The sequence below is a fragment of the Panthera pardus genome, unplaced genomic scaffold (genome assembly GCF_024362965.1).
Source record: "Panthera pardus isolate Hobbes unplaced genomic scaffold, ASM2436296v1 HiC_scaffold_25, whole genome shotgun sequence".
In the NCBI taxonomy this organism is placed as follows: Eukaryota; Metazoa; Chordata; class Mammalia; order Carnivora; family Felidae; genus Panthera; species Panthera pardus.
This window is the reverse complement of record NW_026526821.1, coordinates 49,166,428-49,185,418: the sequence shown is the minus strand read 5'-3', so window position 1 is coordinate 49,185,418 and position 18,991 is coordinate 49,166,428. Positions and strand designations below refer to the sequence as shown.

The following is an 18,991-nucleotide window of genomic DNA, read 5'->3' as shown; positions in this document are numbered from 1 at the left end:
AGATTCCTCTTTCCTCCCCCTAATTTGTCCAATTCCCTTTGCTGGTGCTATTCATAAGATTCATAATCTTATTCTTAATACCCATTTTTCATTTAATTACTGTTATGATATTTCAGTTAGTAAAAGAAAGAAACATTTTATGAAATGAAATGAAATCAAGACATAATAAATACTCGAATTCAGGAGACATTTGCAGCAGACGCAGCACATACAAACCTCCGGCCTGCCCAGCACTTGAGCCCAGACCCAAGGACTCCTTGGGGAGGGCCCCCAGCCTCTGCCTCATTAGCACCTGCCCCATGGGACTGAGTGAGGCACTGAGGGTCCACTAGAGTGGATGTGTCTTTCTCACTTTACCCTGCTATAAGTGGGGTCAGGGATGGTGGGTTTAGAAGAAGTCCTGTGCTTCTAATTCTGTTTGCTAACAGATAAAAGTCAATAATACGTCGTAGAAGATTGCATTTTAAGGGTTAGAAATACTGATATTTGCATCATGTACCCATACTTGCTACCTCTCTGATTTCTATCTGTCATTTAATCCATTGAAACTTCAGCTTTGTCATCCACAAAGTGAGGATAATAACTGTCCACCTTTCAGACTCATTGCAAAGGTTAAATAAGAAAAAGTGTGTGCAATAAGTAGCTCACAGCAGTCACTTGGCAAATTATGGATTCATTTCCATCCTCCACATCATTGAGAAGCATTAGTTCCTAGACGAATCTGCCAAAATTGCATACAACACTTTCCCCTCTGTAAACTGGTTTACAAAATCTGCTTGCATTGGGGGCTGGATCAAACAATTAATGTTGCTGGAGTAAAATAAGGTTGTGATGAATGCCATGCTCATCCCCCCACTGGCCTCCACATCAAGCCCTTCTTCCTGATCAGGCCCCGCCAGCTGCCTCTTCCAAAGGTGGCTCCAAGCCAGGCCATTCTGGTAATCCCAGCTCACTGTCAGCCACCTTTGGCCTTAGGACACCATCTGACTTCACTGGACCCCGGTTTTATGACCCACAGAGTGGGTACCATATGATGGTACTGCTGCCTCACAGTCTTCCTATGTTCAAATGCAGATTCGTGGGCTCTACCCCCAGATGCTCTGATCAAGCAGGTCTGTGCTGGGGCCAGATAGTGTGCATTTTTGACAGCTCTGGGTTTGTTGATGCTGCTGGTCAGGACCACTCCCCAAGCAGCCAGGTGCGCAGTATTTAACATAGGACTTAATAGGTGCTCAGCAGATGTCACCAGCTTTACTAACACTTTCAGTACTATTGTTACTGGTACTTAATTAACACCTTTTTAATTATAAAACATGTTAGAGAAAATATCCTGTCTCCTTCCAGGTATCCCTTCACCTAGAGACCCACATGTATACAGACAAGTGGGATTTCCAGTAGAGCATGATCAGCACCTGCTTCTTTGCAGGAACCTTCTGGGGACTTTCTCTCTAACTTCACTTCGCTGACTCAGCTAGCTGCATGCTGTAGGTTATTTTGATACTGTTTTCTGGATCAGGAAACAGGCCTGGCAAAGTTGCCTGCCGACCTGGACCCAGCCGGAATAAGGCAGAAAAAAAAATAAACTGGGTTTTGTAAGTCCAGGGATCCTATTAACTCTCCTCCCCACTGCTCTATGTCATCTAACCACTGAGATTTGCTTTGTTGTGTTTTCCTGGAATGGACTCACATGTTACTGAGTAGTCCATTGAGTGGATATTTTGACAATGTACAGATATCATCTAATTGTCAGTGACTACGCTGAGGTATGATCTATGATAAAAAGAAAAAAAAATACCCTAAGTCACACTTAGATGTCAAAGATTTCCTTGTGAATCAGCGTTTGGAACCTAGAGGTCTCCTGGCTTCATAGATAGGCTGTTTGCTCCACTCTGACATCACCATCCCAGCCCCCCAGCCCCTGAGGGCAGCAGGAGGTGCCTATGGCCACCAACAAAGGACCCTGCAGAAACCGGCTCTGGGCTCTCCTCTCTCCAGTGCCCCAGGGAGAGCTCCCAGCTGGCCTTGCCCAGGAAAGCACTGATTTAATTTAGTGTAATGACTCTCAGAGTGTGTCTGTTCTACTGCGAGCTGAGTGCTCTCCCCTTGGCAGCTCTCCTCCAATGCCTGCTGCAGACTTTGTGTCTGCAATTGGGCCGAAGAGACACAAACAGAATGCCCGGCAGCCTGATGGCTGGACTGGAGTGCTGTGTGCCCAGGCTGGTTGTCTCCCAGGTCTGCAGGAAAGCCCCAAAGTGCCACAGCTGTGGGCTATAAGCAGTGAGCTTTGTGGGCATGGGTCTCAGCCCAGGGAGAAGGATCTGGACACAGGCCTTGTGAAGCGCACTCACCTGCAGAGTTCTCTATGAAATGTGGCACCTCTTCTCTGTTGGGGTTCCCCTGAAGGAAATCCATGCTCACAGCATAATGAAAAGGGGGACTGAGAGCCCAGGATCCCCTGGAAACCATCTTCTAATTCCAGTGCTGCAGGAAACCCCTAAACTCCTCAACAATGTCTGCTCTTCACCTCAGAGCAGTGTGAGCAGAGGCCTCCATAGACACTATATTTCACATTCACTATTAAACAAATACTCAGAATCGTCTTTACCACTGAAGGTATTAAACGTCTGATGCATCAGGCCCAAGTAAGAGGTTCTTAAGGTGTGAAGAATAAAATTACTCTCCAAGAAAGGATCTAAATGCCAGCCTTGGCAACTGTGGCCTCGGTTTTTCAGACAAAGGTGCTGTGCACAGCTTGCCCTGCTCCAGAGACAGGGGCCTCACCCAGGATGTGGAGCAGCCAAGACAGGGGCAGCCTCTCCCTCCTTTCCCTGTGCCCAGCCATTTACTCGGTGCTCATTTCATCCAGCACCTTGCCTACATGTTCATGTCAATGTTGGATGTTTGAACACATCTGTCCCCATCTAAAATTTGGCAACCAAAATATAGCTCTGAGTACTCCCCCCACCTCCCAGCCAGGGTAGGTAAAGGGCTTTCTTGGCAGGGTTGACTCAGGAGACTGGGAGTGACCCACCCTGCCTCACCATTGCAGGTGGCAGGACTGGGATATTGGGGGAGGGCTTAAGTTGAGCTTAAGTGAAAATCTGAATGGCATGTGATGTGTGAGAAGCTGTTTCTCTTTGCTCTACCCTCCTGACCTTCCTTTTCTTAGTGAAACTATCATGGCCTATTTGTAGCATGTTAACCCAGGTTCAGAGTGCAGTTTACACAGGAACAGGCAGGCTCTATGTTCTACACAGAGGGCATCTGTCCACATGCTTTTCTCCAGGTCCCACTGTGTGTCCTTAGCCCATGTAGTGCCCATGTCCCCTTCCTGGGGTCTGGGTATACCTAGGCCTGACTCTGCCCCATAGCCAGGCTGACCTCTGCCAGACCTGGAGTCTTGCTTCCTGTCCCATGCTTGTTCCCCCAGAGAAGGGGATCTTTGGCATTTGTGGGATAAACTCACAAAAGTGAAGCTCAGACAGACCTTCCAGGCCAAGCTGGAACAATATGGAACAACCACTTAGCCCAACCGCAGCAGTGCAGGACTGGCTGCCTATATACCCCCCACTGCCCCATTATCCTTTAGAACCAGGACAGCAGAGCAGTGCTGAGCAGAGCTCTGCCTCATCCCTGCCTGGAAGGGCCTCTTGAGAGTTCCTGCTAAGAAGCACCTGCTTTCAGGGGCTCCAGCATTATTAGCTGGTCCACTGCTCTCCCCTGTTCCTCTGTGATGTCATGAAAGGGGGAAGGGAGAAAGGACAATGTATCAAGGGACTCTTCTCTCCCCAAACAAAATGAGATCAACACAGAAACCAGTAAGAAGCAGTGAGAGGCCATGCTGGGGTCAGCCAGGAAACCTGTTTTCAAGCCAGGAGAAATAAATGTTTCAGACACCAAGCCTGCCTGAATCTGCTGTTTTCAGCCTGAGCTCCAGAACCCTGGATGCTGGAGAGGAAGCCCTGAGTGCTGTGCACCCAGAGGACACACATGAGTGTGGGCACCACGCTCTCCACCTTGCCGACCCAGGGAGCCACCTTGTCTTCCTCTGGTTGGGCTGGGCTGAGGTTTTGGGTGTGGTAACACTGAAACACACTGTAACTGGCAGGTGTGTGTCAATTTGATTAATAAAAATGGGAACGGAAACTGTTTCTGCATGAATAGTCTTCTTTTGCTAGAGAACATCTTCCAAAGCCTGGCTTCCATGAAGGCACAACAGGGCAAATGCTTTGCATGAAAAAGACCTGGGAACCAATACCTCCAGAAACCTTCACACTGGAGGAGGGAGGGCGTGATTCACCCTGTGATGGGCCATTCCTCTCACCGAACTTCAGCTGAGGAGTACTGAAGTACAGGCGGCAGACACTATAACCTGTTTTATATGAATGAGCCTGTCACAGACAGAACCACTCCTCACCTGCTGTCCTTGCCCTGGGCACAGCGTCTCTCAGAGCTGGGTCAGTCCTGCTGGCACAACCCAGGCGCCTGCTCACAGGCAGCTTCGGTCCCAGATTTGTGAAAAGCAGCAGAAGACTCCAGCACTCACCAGTCCCAGCAGCCTGAGGTGAGGCCCATGACCTCCCTCATGGGCCTGTCCTCCAACTATAAACTGCAGGCCCCTCAGATAGCAAGGGCTGAACAGGCTTCTCAGGCTCTCTTCCTCAGCGACCTGGGTAGGCTGTGTGTGTGGCTGACAGAGACAGGCTTACCTCGTGGGACAAGTAGAAGGCTGCAATGCCCAAAGGCCAGAAGCAGCAGAGCATGGAGAAGACGCTGAGGCCCAGGTGGTCCCTTGGGGGCATCATGAGGAAGTTGTCCTCACTCTCTGTGTCACTCGAGTAGTCACTCTGCAAGACAGAAGAGGACAGGGATGGTACAGAAGAAGAGAGCATCACTAGTGGAGTCACTGTACGATGCCTCTAGACATGGGTGCTGAGTCTGGAATGGAGAAAGCCCCTCTGGGAAGGTCACTGTTGTTATTGCCTACAAGTAGACTTCCCCCAAGAAAGGAAGCCCCCAGTTGAGGAGATCCTTATCAAGAACAAAAGAAAAAAATACTAAGTACTTGGCTCTTGAGTTGTTCCATTGAAGATCAAATCCTACAGAAGCCCATTATTTCACAGATCTTTGGGACCTAGTGACACACAGTGGGGATAAAGTTTTAATCTATGCGAGGATGGGACAGGCACTCTCAGAAGGCCACAGAAGGATGGGACTCCTCTCTTTATTCTAAGACTTCAAACAGGTTTATAGGACAAGGAGGGCTGGTGTTGGGCAAGGGGACACTGTATCTGAGCCCCCTTCATTTCCCTAGACTTTGATCTGAGTTAGGACACTGCTGGGCCTGGTGTCAACCCCGGGTGAAAGTGCTGTCTCCAGAGGAGCTGATGGCTGCTTTGTTTGGAAGCTTCTCTGTGATGAGCCCAGTTAGTGGGCCTGTGAGCTCAGCACAGCCCTGCCAGAGCCTCCTAGGGAGCCTGAGGTAGGGGGTCAGGGACTGGCACGGGGCTTTGTAAAAATCCATGGAAGACTCCATCCCTCACTAAGCAATGACAGCCATGGACCAAACCTCCCTGCAGAAAATCTCAGTACTAGCTCCACGCACTAAATGGCTGCTGTCCTGCCAGCACCTCCAGGTCTAGATGCTATGACTAGAGGATGCTTTTTGCCTAATTGGTTATTCCATTTGCTGGGCTCCCATCATGAATTTTCTCTCCTCATCAAAATATGGCACACTCATGCTGACTCATCCAAAATCCAAGGCCAGCCTCTCTAACTGCTTATTTTATGCAAAGATAAAATCTCATTTTACTCCATATTTTGTTTCCTAAAAAAGAAATGGAGCATTTCTTTCTGAAAGAGGGTCATTAGCTTCCTCACTCTCTTTGCCAGAGACAGAGGTTGTTAAGCATGCAGCCTCTGGATGCAGGCTGGAGACATTCAGTGCTCAATGCAGCCATGCTGGCTGCTTCCTCAGGTGGTTTTAGGGGCAGGCAGTGACCTGAGGCACCAAACACTCCGGTGGATACCCCATGTGAGCGCTGTGCTGCCGTCATCGCTGCCCGGTCCACCTCCGGCAGTGCCCCCATGTGCCTCCCCTGACATTTGCATGCACACACAAAGCCCACGTGGGACCATGGTCCTTCTCTTGGTTAACTAAATGCACATATCACTGCCAATCAGAGCCTCTAGTCAGCGTGCAGACAGACGAGGAGCTGCAGGGAACTAATGGAAACTTCCTGTTAGGACTCTGTTTCTATGTAGTTGAAGAAGAACAGGCAAATTCTGATGATCTCATTCAAATCACAAACAAGGACCTTCTCCAGAGGACCTGTGACTGAAGTGGGTGATGCGCTAGACAGTGGGTGTGGACACACTCTCACACATGCGCACACACCTACACACCCCAGCGGGTCAAGGACTGGAAGGCATCACTTCTCACAGAGGGCTGGCTCCTTTCCACTAGGCAGGCTCTCTGCCCTGGGGAGTCACCTGCCACTGGGGCAACATCCCCTCCATGAGTTTGGGACTGTATGGTTTCTCCTCCATAGAGCCCTGTCTGTGAAATTCTACTCTTTTCACTCTGCAGCACTGCTTTCCATGTGGTCTCCTAAACAATGACGGGAAATGAAAATCTCTGTCCTTATGCCTGTCTGGGGAGGGCACTGAGCAGCCCCAGGAATGCACAATTCATGGGTGAGACCTGGGCCCAGAGGGCTAGCCAGGGAGAGATGTACCTGCTGGGATGCCAATATCTTTGATCTGAATGAAGGATGTGCAATGTTTTAGGCAGAGCCTGAGTGTCTTCACAGCTGTGCATCTCCAGACAATGCTTGGCCTCCAGACCTTCACTTTGGAAACAGGAATGGGCTGTCAGCACTGTGTATGTGGCTGAGCCATACCATGAATGGGCCTTTGCATGAGATGCTGGTGACCTCTGGGAAGGGAGGCACCTACAGTGACAATCCCAGGGCAACTCGTGAGCAGAGAGCCCCTGAGAGAGGTAGAGGACCAGAGATAAAAGGACAGCCACTTCTTCCAGCCCTCAACCCAGACCCTGAGCTAATAATCTTCACACCAATGAGTCAGCGTGCTGCAGGTGTATATGCTTGCACACAACCAACAACTTTGTCTATGAGTATTTTAGTTTTTTGGCTTTTGTGGGACTTCTTGTTTGTTTTATTTTACTAAGAGTTTTATATACCTGCACTCTGGATTCTCACAGCAACTCTGGAAATAAGTGTTGTTACTATTTTTGTTGTTGTTGTTCTTTTTATTTTATGAAGGACAAAGCTGGGCTCTGAGAGCTAAAAGCCTTGCCAAATCACAGAACTGCCCAGTCAGTGGCCACTCCTTTCAGAACACTATACTGTAAACTGTGCTGGGCAGTAACCACTTGGCTCAAAGCAAACCCCATTGGCTAAATTTGCTTCTTGTGCAAATGTGAGATGTCTTTTCTGCCTCACCCGCCCCAGTGATTACAATGACTGCTTCTGGACTGATATGTTTGATGGCAGCAGTGGGATGGCCAGTGGCAGTAGTGGCCAGTAAGAGCCTTCTCAATCACGTTGCCAGAGCATGTGAATTGTGCTGCAGACCACACAGGTACACTGAGCTCTGGCTTCTATTTTTGGAACCTGCTTAGAATTACACTGCTATCCCCATGAAACAAAGAATTAAATTTCAGGGCACTCCCCCAAAATCTTCACAGACTTTTATTTAGAAGCATAAGGGAACCACACTCTGTAAATTGCAAAGTTGTGGCTACAGGGTACCAAAGTAATTACTCAATTTTGATCAAAATAGATTTTAAAGATTCAGACAAATTACAGGGCAGACAAAAACAGCCCAGTTCACTTTATGTTCTGTCTTCCACTGGTGGCTGTTCTGTGGGTATAAGCAGCCGTGGACATCTTGCCATTAAACAGGGAGGAGAGGAGAGGAGATGAGTCCAGCCTGGGCAAGGCTGCATAGATACCAATAAACCAAATAGGGAAAACACACAACCACCAGTACCAAGAAATTCATCATGCACAGCAGCTGCTTCTAAAAATCCTTTTCATGGGTCATCAGATTGGAGAATTGCAAGGCAGACTAAAAGCATTCCAAGGGGACTTACAATTCCTAAAGACGCCCCTTCTGAGGCAGCCAATGCTGGGTGGGCAGAGGAAGGGGCTGCTTGGTCCCTCTGCTGTGCCTTGCTGGCCCACTGGTGCCCCACACAAAGGACCCATTCTCTGCCCATTTCTACCACCTCCACTCAGAAGTTGTTCCCTTGTTTTTTTTGTTTTTTTTTTTTTTCCTTAGGATACTTCAATAAAACAATCATAATGCCAGGCACAATGCCCAGTGTTTTGCACATAACAATTCACTCAGCTATGTGAGTCTGGGATGTGAGGATGCCATCTTAGGGATGCAAAGCTGGGCTCAGCCATGTCACTTGGTGTCACTCAAGGCCTCCCACATCCCCTGCCCACCCCCTCTGGGTCTCACACTGCTTCCCCTCCCCCACCCCCCGGTATAGCTTGCTCATCTGCAGTGCGGCTCCACGTGGCCCCAAGGAGAGAGTGTAGGTGCATTGAGCAGGATGGTACAGCAGCGGGCCTTGGGCGGCTTGAATGCAGGGTTCCCCATGGAGGCTTACTTTCCAGGCATGTAGGGGGTTGGTTCTAGAGTGTTCCTGACAGCACTGTTTAAAAACACCAAAATTACAAAATAATTCTACATATAATTCTATATAATCATGGAAAAAAGATTTCAAAAGGAGAAAAAAAGAAATCTATATAATCATGGAAAATGATAATATAAATGTTTATTTCCTTAGAAAGATGTTTATAAGAACTTAGGTGAAAAACTAGAGTAGAAAGTGGAATAAGTCATATCCCTCCAGGATGTCAGAATGTGCTTCTGGATGGCCAGGATATTGGTTATTTTTTTTTTATCTCTGCACTTCTGGGTTTTAGCATTTTTCTATACTAAGTAAGTTCATTTAACAATGAAAATTATCAAGGTGCAGATGTGCTAACAGGTGCGGGGGCTTCCACCATTCCTTCATCCTCACTTAGAACCCTGTGGACTATGGTTTCAATGAGACTAGGTACAGAGAAATCACATAACATGGGCCTGTAGCCTGAAAAGCAGCTGCTGGATCAGGACTGGAGCTCAACACAACACCTGAGCTCACTCACTGAGACACAGGTCAGACCTGACCTTGCCACTGGTCCCTCGGCCTTATCTCACTGAGGGTCAAGACCAGAGCCCTCAGAACAGCCCATGCCACTCTTCTGTGTTGACTAGCATGGCAGCCATAGCCACATGGATCTATTCAAACTTGAATTACCTAAAATCAAACACACCCAACAATTAGTTCCTCAGCCAAACTACCACATTCCAAGTATTCGGCTGCCACAGGTAGTTAATGCCTATCACACTGAGCACAGATGTAGAACATTTGCAGTATCTCAGAAAGTTCTATTGGACAACACTGACTTCATTGTCCTCCACCCACAGGCAACACTCTGATATTCCTGCAAGATGCCTCAGGGTTTTGCACTTGCTGTTCTCTCAGCCTAGAATTCTCTACCCCAGAGACACATATGACTGGCTTCCCAACTTCATCTGGAGCTTTTCTCAAATGTCACTTGTCATTATAGCCTTTTCCAGATACCCCATAAGGCTGTCACTGCTGTCCCCCATTACTATCCCCTTACCTGTCTCCTTTGCACTACAGGTGGCACTAGTTTGTTTACTGTCTCTCTTCCTCTAAGCACTAAGAAGGCAGACAATTTTGCATGTTTTGGTCACAGCTGCACCCTAAGTGCCCAGAACAGTGTCTTGCACATAGTAGGTACCCAAAGCACATGTGCTGAAAGAATTCACAAGTACATGAAGCCAACATGGACAGTACCAGCTGAAGCAGCAAAACCCCCAGAGTTTGCCCAGAGTGCACTGGAGTAACCAGGGGATTTGCTCTACCTTGTCTCCTCTCCTTCTCCACTGGAAGTGCCTTCCCTATGCCCTCCAGAATGCACATCCTAACCATCCATTTAGGTGAGACCACAGGGAAGGTGGGGAAGAATGATGACACGGTCAGGTTCAAGGCTGTCTTAGGACAGCTGATGATAAGGATAAGCCACTATGAGGATGTAGGCAGATGGACACAGCTCCCTCAACCTCCGTGTGTCTGTAAGAGGCACACCCAATGTTCTATGGTCTTGTAGCCAGCATGGATTGTGAGATCCCCTGCCTACATGAGAGGAGTGAAGTGTGGGTGAGTGCCTTTGATACCCCAGAAAAGTCAATATCCAACAAAGCTTCTACTTCTAAAGGAGGAAATAGCTCCTAGTGAGCTACGTTGGCAAGGTCAATGCTAGGTTTTAACTCCTAAAGTCCTTGCAGGGCCAGAACTGGGACCACCTGCCCTCACCTGCACTATCAGGTGGGTCCAGGGATCCACCTGTGTCCACTTAAGGGTATTCCATGGCCAACTTGTCTGTGGAAGACCCTAATCCCTTCATCATTCAGTCAACTCATCTCTGAACCAGGCTTTCCCTGCCACATTGAGGTCCACTGGCCTCTCCTGTATTGACATCAGATTACATAAAGATGACAGATGCATGCTGCGTACTCATTCTGTGTAATGCACACATAGCTTACAGATGACAAGGTATATAGACACCTGGAATCAGATCAGTAACACAGAATATGTTAGTATCTAAACACACTTTGTCCTAAATTATTAAGTAATTATTTTGGGCATGTAATTTAGTTTCTCCTACTAGGTAGTAATTGTCTTGTAGACAGAGATTATTTGCTATATCAGTGCAATGGGGGCAAGAAAAAAACCAACAAAATCTACTTGAACACTGAAACTGCCTCTTTGGGACACTTTGAAAGAGCTTGTTTGTGGACAGTGTTGGTACATTTGGATGGCCCAGGTGGAGATTGTGGAAGGGACTCCACTGTTTGGGGGTTTCCTCAAAAGCCTGTGTAGGAGGGGTGGAAGGGGAATGGGAAGGGAGGGGGTGAGAGGGTTAGGGTGTCAGGAGCCTGGGGCACTATGAAGGGAGAGCACCAGCATCTGGCATGGTCTTAGGATGGGAGCAATTGTATTCTTCCTCACAGGAGTAGAGACAATCCCAGAAAGAATCCCAAGTTCATGTATGTCACCCCTTCCTGGTGCTCGGTGAGGGCCAAGGAATTTGTGACTTCAGAATATGGGAATCAGACCAGACAAGGAGCAAAGCAGATTATGAAGCCAGAGCCTTGGCCTTTGCCCTAATCTCTTTCAAGTATGGGATGCTTGGAGCACATGCTCCCTAGTGTCCCAAGTGAAGACAGCCCAAAGCAGGTATGACCAGATTTCCCCTCAGCAACTCTCAGTAGCCATCGCTCCCAAACTCATGCCCTGCATCATCATCAGACAATGAAACTATGTGCAATGTCAGTAAAGTATCACATGCATTTCACTCTCTAGTTCCTAAAACCTGGGAATTCCGTTTTTTCTGTTAATTAACTCCCCATTGGTCAGGCAGTTCAATGAATAGAAACACAAGGTTTCCTAATATATATGTATTTTTCACAACATGTTCAATTTTCCGCCAATAATGACAACCTATGCATTTATTCTTTGGAGGAACATCACAGTTTGCATGACAATGCAGGTTGCATCATTTTCACTTAATTGGGAGGGGGCGTGTTTCCATGCTGCAGTTCATGCAGTGTGCCAGGGGCCTCCTGAGGGGCAGGGGAGGGGTGGAAGCCCTCAGACCCAAACCCCCTGCCTATGCATAAACAGCTCCACTGTTTTCTGTGTGCGTGTTGGGTTCCCAGACAAACTTTGGTAAAACAAATGACACTCAGTGAAAGAAGAAAGAAAGAAAGAAAGAAAGAAAGAAAGAAAGAAAGAAAGAAAGAAAGAAAGAAGAGAGGAAGAAAGAAAGGGAGGAAGGAGAGGAAGAAAGGGAGAGAGAAAGAAAAAAAGAAAGGAACAAAGAAAGGTTGAAAATGAGAGAGTTAATGCATCACTCAAAAATAATTTTTTTTTGCCTCCTGGTAATATCTGGCATAATATTCCCTAAATGATTTTATATTCCTTGAGGAGGGAGGTATTTTTAGAAGACAATAATCCAATTAAGAGCATAAAAATATGAAAATTTTCCAAAGATGGGGGAAAATAAAGTTAATTCAGAAGGGATATCAAATACCACATAAGCATCTTGTGTTTTCCAGAATGAATGAGACCCAGTCCCCAATCTGTATAAACAGGCGCATACAACACTGGGCCAACCATGTCTCAGTACTCATTTCGCACCTCGCCCTTCTCTTTGGGAAGCTCCCAGCTTGATTCTGGGGATCGAGTGGATGAATGAGTTAGTTAATATGTGAGGAGATTATTTGCATGGAGACTGTATGGAATAGACCAACATGGTGTACAAACATGGGATAGTGGAAACCAAACAGACACTGCTTGGTGGGTCACCTCCAGTAACCGTGTTCTTCTTTCTATTGCTTCCAAGTTTGTTTTTTCCTTTGTGGTGGGGGCTTCCTGTCTTAGTTCCTAGTATAGTCCCATGAAGGCTACATTCCCATAATCAATAGATTTGATTAATCTGTGACTTTAATTTCCTTTTATTTATCTATTTTTATTATTATTTAAGTGTTTACTTTTGAGAGAAAAAGAGAGGTGAGGGGCAGAGAGAGAGGGGGACAGAGGATCAGAAGTGGGCTCAAACCCATGAACTGTGAGACCATGACCTGAGCTGAAGTCAGACACTTAACCAACTGAGCCGCCCAGGCACCCCACTTTAATTTCCTTTTAAAAAGGCTAAGCTTCTACACATCAGGTTCCAGGAGGGCTTCAGGAGGAGCCCCTGCCAGGCTGCATCCTGCATTCATTACCTTCAGAAAGCAAACTCAGTGGAGGTTGACCTGATGAGGCTGGGAACACACAAACAAGGTTTTCAGGGTCAGGTCTGCAGCATTCTGGGGAGACAGGCATTCCTTCACACAGAGAAGCTCTCAAGACAGAAACTTCTGCTGCTGGTTACTTGTAATGGACAAAGTGCAAAATCATCTCTTATCTGAGAACTGTGTAATTATCATCTAGGGGTGGTTGTAGCCTTAGGACCTGTAATGTTCTGGAAGCAGGAGCAAATGAAGCAAGGTTCATTAAGATTTATGTCTGGGGGTCACTCCTGGTTTATCACTGCTTATGAAAGTGGGGTGTGAGGGTAACACATGAGCACACTACAGGGCTATTCCATATGCCTGTATTAATTTAAGTGCTTGTTTTCTAACTAGATATGGGTATTTATATTATGTTTTTAAATGTTTTATTTATTTATTTATTTATTTATTTATTTATTTAGAGCAAGCTGGGGAGGAGCAGAGAGAGAGGGAGAGAAAATCCCAAGCAGGCTCTGCACTGTCAGCACGGAGCCTGACGTGGGGCTCAATCCCACAAACTGTGAGATCGCTACCTGAGCTGAAACCAAGAGTTGGATTCTTAACTGACTGAGCCACCCAGGCACCCCACTAGGTGTGAGTATTTAATCCAATGGTTAGGTTAGGAGAACCAGCTCCCTCTATGACTTCCCCTACCAGGTCAGGTCTTCTTGCAGTCTGAAAGTGCTCAGGGGCCCTGGGAAAGAATCTTAGCAAAATGCTTTTTTAAGACCCGCGGTAGCATAACTCCTCTTAGAAACAGACTTTGAGTATAGAATTGGGGTGTGTTGTTTTCCTGGGAGATGAGCACAGGAAATATCACAGGGCAGAGAAGTGGGACATGTCTGGGAACACCACCAATACACCACCAATAAAGGATGTGTATTGAGGCAGGCACCTCCATGGGACCTCTGGGGCTTGGTCCTGCTGGGACCTCAAGGGGCCAGAGTGAGATCATTCCCAAACTACCTCCTGCTGGTTAGTGGGTGAGGGTTGTTCCTAGGGCCAAAGGTTCTCCTACACTTTGCAGATGGTCTCTCAGGTCCCCAGAGAAAGTCCTCAGGTAGGTGGAGGCCAGGCCAGGGGACCTTCTCCTGAGGACTACTGATAGCAAGTGCTACAGAGCCCAGGGAGAAACTGGGAGTGTTAGACACCCTAAAAGCTTGAATCAGGGCAGTGCTATGTGGAGCAAGAACCACACTCAGTGAACACCTGGGAAGGGTGAAAAAATGGGGGCCCACAAGGTACCTGGGCATCCAGGATGATAAACCCCATCCCTACCAAGTAAATAAGCACAAAGAAAAAACATGCATCATGTGTGTAAGACTTGATGTAAAATAACACCACACAAATGAGGTAAAACTGATCTAGGCATAGCAAGTAATCATTGTGTGTTGGTAATTAGGTTACTTTTTCACTCATTTTTTTGTTTTTAATCCATAGTGTGGATGCAGCTGAGTTGTACACTGGACTTCAGATTTTGTGAAGAAATTGAGATTTCCATCTGAAGGTCCCTTGCTCAATTAAGGACCTGGGTGCAGCATGTACAAAGGCCTGGGTGAGGAGCACTGTACATGCATAAGGCTCTAGAAAGAAAATGGTGTGAAGTGGGAGCAGAGAGGTGCTCACAGCCAGACCATGCAGAGTCCTGGTCACTTTCCACTGCTTGAGAAAACCAGGTCTTACCTTACATCAACCAACTGACCAGGAAATAAACAGGGACCTATTCTTTTATGGCCAACCCAGAGGGCTGGTTTACAACTAACCAGCCCTAGCATGTCGAGTTATCACTAACTGTTGATCCAGTTTCTAAACGTGCATCCCTGCTTTAGTATGATTCATTATTGCATAAGGTAACGATTGTCCTTTTTAGATTTTCTTGCTTCCAGTTTATGTTACATTTGTCTGAGGAACTCAACACATAATCTACCCAGTTCCTCACTGTTTTCAGGTGAGAAGTCCAAGTAGTTGTAACAAGGTGAATTTGGACTGGTTTGAAGGTAAAGAGGGAAACAAGGACTGAAATCTTAGTCCAGCCTTCTTGCCACTGTGATGTGTCTCACTCCCAGAGTCCCTCATCAACAGAAGTATCTAGATGGAAAGCCTCCTGAATTACATGGCCTGGGCTCTGTGCCTGCCTCATGAGTCCAGGTGGAATCATACTCAATCACATTCACAGAAAGGACAAGGAAAACTACACCAAGACACCACTTTTCACCTATTGTCAAAAATTAAAAAGCACAATCAACGATATTATTAGGTTGTGGGGAAACAGGCTGATTGAGATGCAAATGGGTGCAGCCTTAGGAAGCATATTTGTCAATATAACATAATTAAATATGTGTTTATTTTTGGCCCTGTAATCTCATTTCTAGGAATTTATCCGGAAGATTCACCTCCAATAATATGGAAATACATATGCATGAGGTTATTTGCTGCAGCATTATATGTAATTCCCAACTACTAGAAATGACTGAAGTGCTCATTCAAAGGAGAGTGTTCACATAAACTGTGATACATCTACGCAATGGAATACAATGCAGCTTAAAAACATATGAAGTGCTCCACTGTGAGCTGGCTGGACTGGAATTGAGGGTATCTGTATCTACCTATCTATAAATAGATCAAATGTGTGTATATATATGGATACACACAGTTACACTGATATGTGACATGTGCACATAGATGTTTTCCATCTAGGTTTGCTGAGAGTGCCTAGAAACAGTGATCTCCATCCCCAGGGGCAGTGAGCAGACTTAGCACCCAAATGTTAGTTTTTAAATACTGTTCTCCAATAAAAGCACCCAGGGTTCTTTGGAGAAATGGCTGATTTCAGGGCTAGGATTGCCAACACAACAGGATACATCTAGAATAGCTTGCTGTACCAGGGAATGATGAAGATGATTAAAGAATGATGAGTTACGTCCAAAGTGCACAGAAGCCAAATTGAAGGGGGCTGTCGAGTACATAACAAAGTAAGTACCACAATAAATAATGTAATAAATGGAACAGTAACCCACTGAATAAAATAAGAACCAATTGGCCCAGCCTGAAATAAAGTTCTAAATGAAGGAAACAATAAATATGGGGGAAGGGAAAACTCTGCTTCATAGTGGAATGCCAACTAATAAATACAGAACGAACTATGGGGTTTCCAATGTGTCGGAGAATGTTAAACCTAGATGGATAACTACTGGGACATAGGGTGTCCCCACAGTCTCAGAGTATCTACCTACCTACAAGATACTAATTAATTGCAAAGAAACACCATCTCTTGGCCAGTGAGAAACTTGGCCAGCACCATTGTCAACAAGTGACTAAAGTTATGGGTCACACTGACACCGTGGCCTCCTGATGCACTGCACTAGAAAGGGCACAGCCTCACTTCTGTGGTGGTCCTGACAAAAATGCAGCCACACGAATCGTCAGACAAACCCAAACCTGGGTCTGTCTGTAAAATAACTGACCTGTACTCTGCAACAACGTCAAAGTTACAAAAGAGAAAGAGAGACAGAAGAAGGTTCCAGATTACAGAAGACTAATGAGGCATGGCAAAAAAACGGGAATGTGGGATTTTGAACCCAATTTTTTTTCTTTTACTACAAAGAACAATATTGAAAGAATTAGAAAAATTTGAATAAATCTATAGAACGATGATAGTATTGTAACAATTTTAATTTCCTGACTTTTATAAGTAACTTTTTTAGAAAACCCATATGGTTCATTTAGTGGTAAAGGAAATTCATGTGTGTAACTTAACTGCAAATATCTCAGAAAAACTTGTGTTCAGCTGACCCTTGAACAATCTGGGTTTGAATTGTATAGGTCCTTATAGGTGAATTTATTTCAATAAAACAGTATTGTAAATATATTTCTCTTCCTTATGATTTTCTTAATAATGTTTTCTCTAGCTACCTTTATTGTAAGAATACAGTATATAATACATATAGCACATAAAACATGTGTTGTTTATGTTATTGGTAAGCCTTCTGTCCAACAGCAGGCTATTAGCAGTTAAGTTTTGGTGGAGTCAAAAGCTATAAATTTTTGACGGTGTGGAGCCAGTGCCCCTACCCCCTACATTGTTCAAGGACCACCTGTATATAGATAGAATGATAAAGCAAGTGTAGTAAACTATTGAGGCTGAAGAAAACGGGTGACAAACATACAGAAGTTCTTTGTACTGGTCTTGCAACTTTTCTAAATGTCTCAAATTATTTTAAAAATAAAAAGTCAAAAAAAAATCCCTCCTACATACACCATTGTAGAAGGCAAAAATTTTACTTTAAATTGATTTTTTTTCCTTTTTTGTATATTGCTTTCCTTTTGTTGTTAAGTTTATTTATTTTGAAAGAGAGAGAGCATGTGCCCATGCAAATGGGGTAGGAGTTGGGGGGAGAGAATCCCAAGCAGGGTCTGTGCTGTCAGCGCAGAGACCGACATGGGGCTCTATCTACAAACCCTGAGATCATGACCTGAGCTGAAACCAAGAGTCAGACGCTTAATCAACTGAGCCACCCAAACACCCCTGTTTTCTTTTCTTGATTGTGTTTTAATGAAAACACTGTGAACATTATGGGGAAAACAGGGAAGAAAATACTGAATTCACTTTCTTCATGAAATATGAATAATTCATTTTACGTTGCAATTTGGTATTCCATGAAACCTGTCCTTTTCGTGTTTCCACAGAGAAGCTACTTGGTGGCATTTGATATCACACACCTGCCCACAGGAGCTCAGAGAGCTCACACAGAGAGGTGTGCCTGAGCTAAACAAACCTAAGGGGGCTTCCAGAATAAAGCATGGATGCCATGCATAGTCAGAGGTATCATCTCACAGGACAGGGCAACTGAGTGCCACCGCCAAGGGCCCATGTAGCAAAGGGTTCCTGGAAGAATCTGGCAGAGGATGGCTCATGAGTGCCAATGCTATTCACACAATGCACAACCTCAGGAGCTCAGAGAAAAACAATGGATGAAAGTTCAGGGTGAGAAGCATGAGGAGGGACAGGCTAGAAGCCAGAGGAGCCTAGCAGAATGTGAGCCCTCCTAAGAACTATGGGCAAGCTTGGGGGAATGTGATATCACCCATCCACAACTATCCATGTACCCAGCAAATAGTCTATAAGCTCTAATAAGTGCCAGAGATTATTTTAGATACTGGGGGAGGGGTGCAGGTGAACATCACAGTGCCCTCTCTTAAGAGATCAGTGGTCATCTCTGCTTCCCATACCCTGTCCAGCCCTGTGCCCCATCACAGAGTAAACCAGAAACCTCTTTTGCTTGAGTGAGAGGCATGTCCACCTTGCTCCAGAATGGGCAGAGTGTAGATCCCCTACCCGACTTGTTCAATGTCTTTTTTGTCCTCTCAGAGTTTCAGCCACTGGCCAAAGCCACCAGCCCCTATACACTGTCAGATCCCTGAATCCACATCTTCCATCTCTACAATAAAAAACAACTTCCTGAAACAGGGGATCAAGGAGAACCTTGTGTGTAGGCGGTTCCAGAAGTCACCTGCCCAGTCTCTCTTAGTTCACTGCTGGTCCATGGAATACAGCCCCACACATCTGGAAGCACCTGTGGCCCAAGTGGGCTCCCTAGTTTGTAAGAATTAGAATTTTTTCCAAATCAAAAGGTTGCTTCTGTGCAAAATCCAATTATAGTAAATATCTGGCTACATATCAAGGGACTGACTGGGGTGTTCTAGGTAATCAGATATCAACTATTTAAAAAAATCGTTAATTTCCCAATCTTCTTTATTCTAAAGTATTCTGTTTTATTGAGGGGAAAGAATATATTTAAGTTGTATTAACATCCTATAAAAAGAATGTTAAAATTCATTAAAGAACCTCATGAGATATGTATATGTGTATATATGTATAAACTATTTCAGTGTGTGTGCAATTGAGACAATTTTAGACTCACATAAAAGTTTCAGAAATAGAACAGAGTTCCTGTAGAAATTGCAAAGATAGAACAGAGAGTTCCCACATACCCTAGAGTGCCTCTTACATAAGCACAGCACATGATCAAAACCAGGACATTGA

At 45.6% G+C, this 18,991-nt stretch overlaps 1 protein-coding gene across 11 annotated transcripts in view; it reads right to left on the bottom strand.

Annotated features, from left to right (window-relative positions):
• The window catches only part of SYNDIG1 (synapse differentiation inducing 1), a 180,717-nt gene that overhangs the window by 64,223 nt on the left and 97,503 nt on the right, over positions 1–18,991 (bottom strand). For all 11 annotated transcript variants that reach the window (XM_053890476.1, XM_053890479.1, XM_053890480.1 and 8 more), the window contains one exon: positions 4,710–4,847. In XM_053890476.1, coding sequence (XP_053746451.1) covers positions 4,710–4,847 — 138 coding nt within the window. The remainder of the gene's footprint in view (positions 1–4,709; positions 4,848–18,991) is intronic.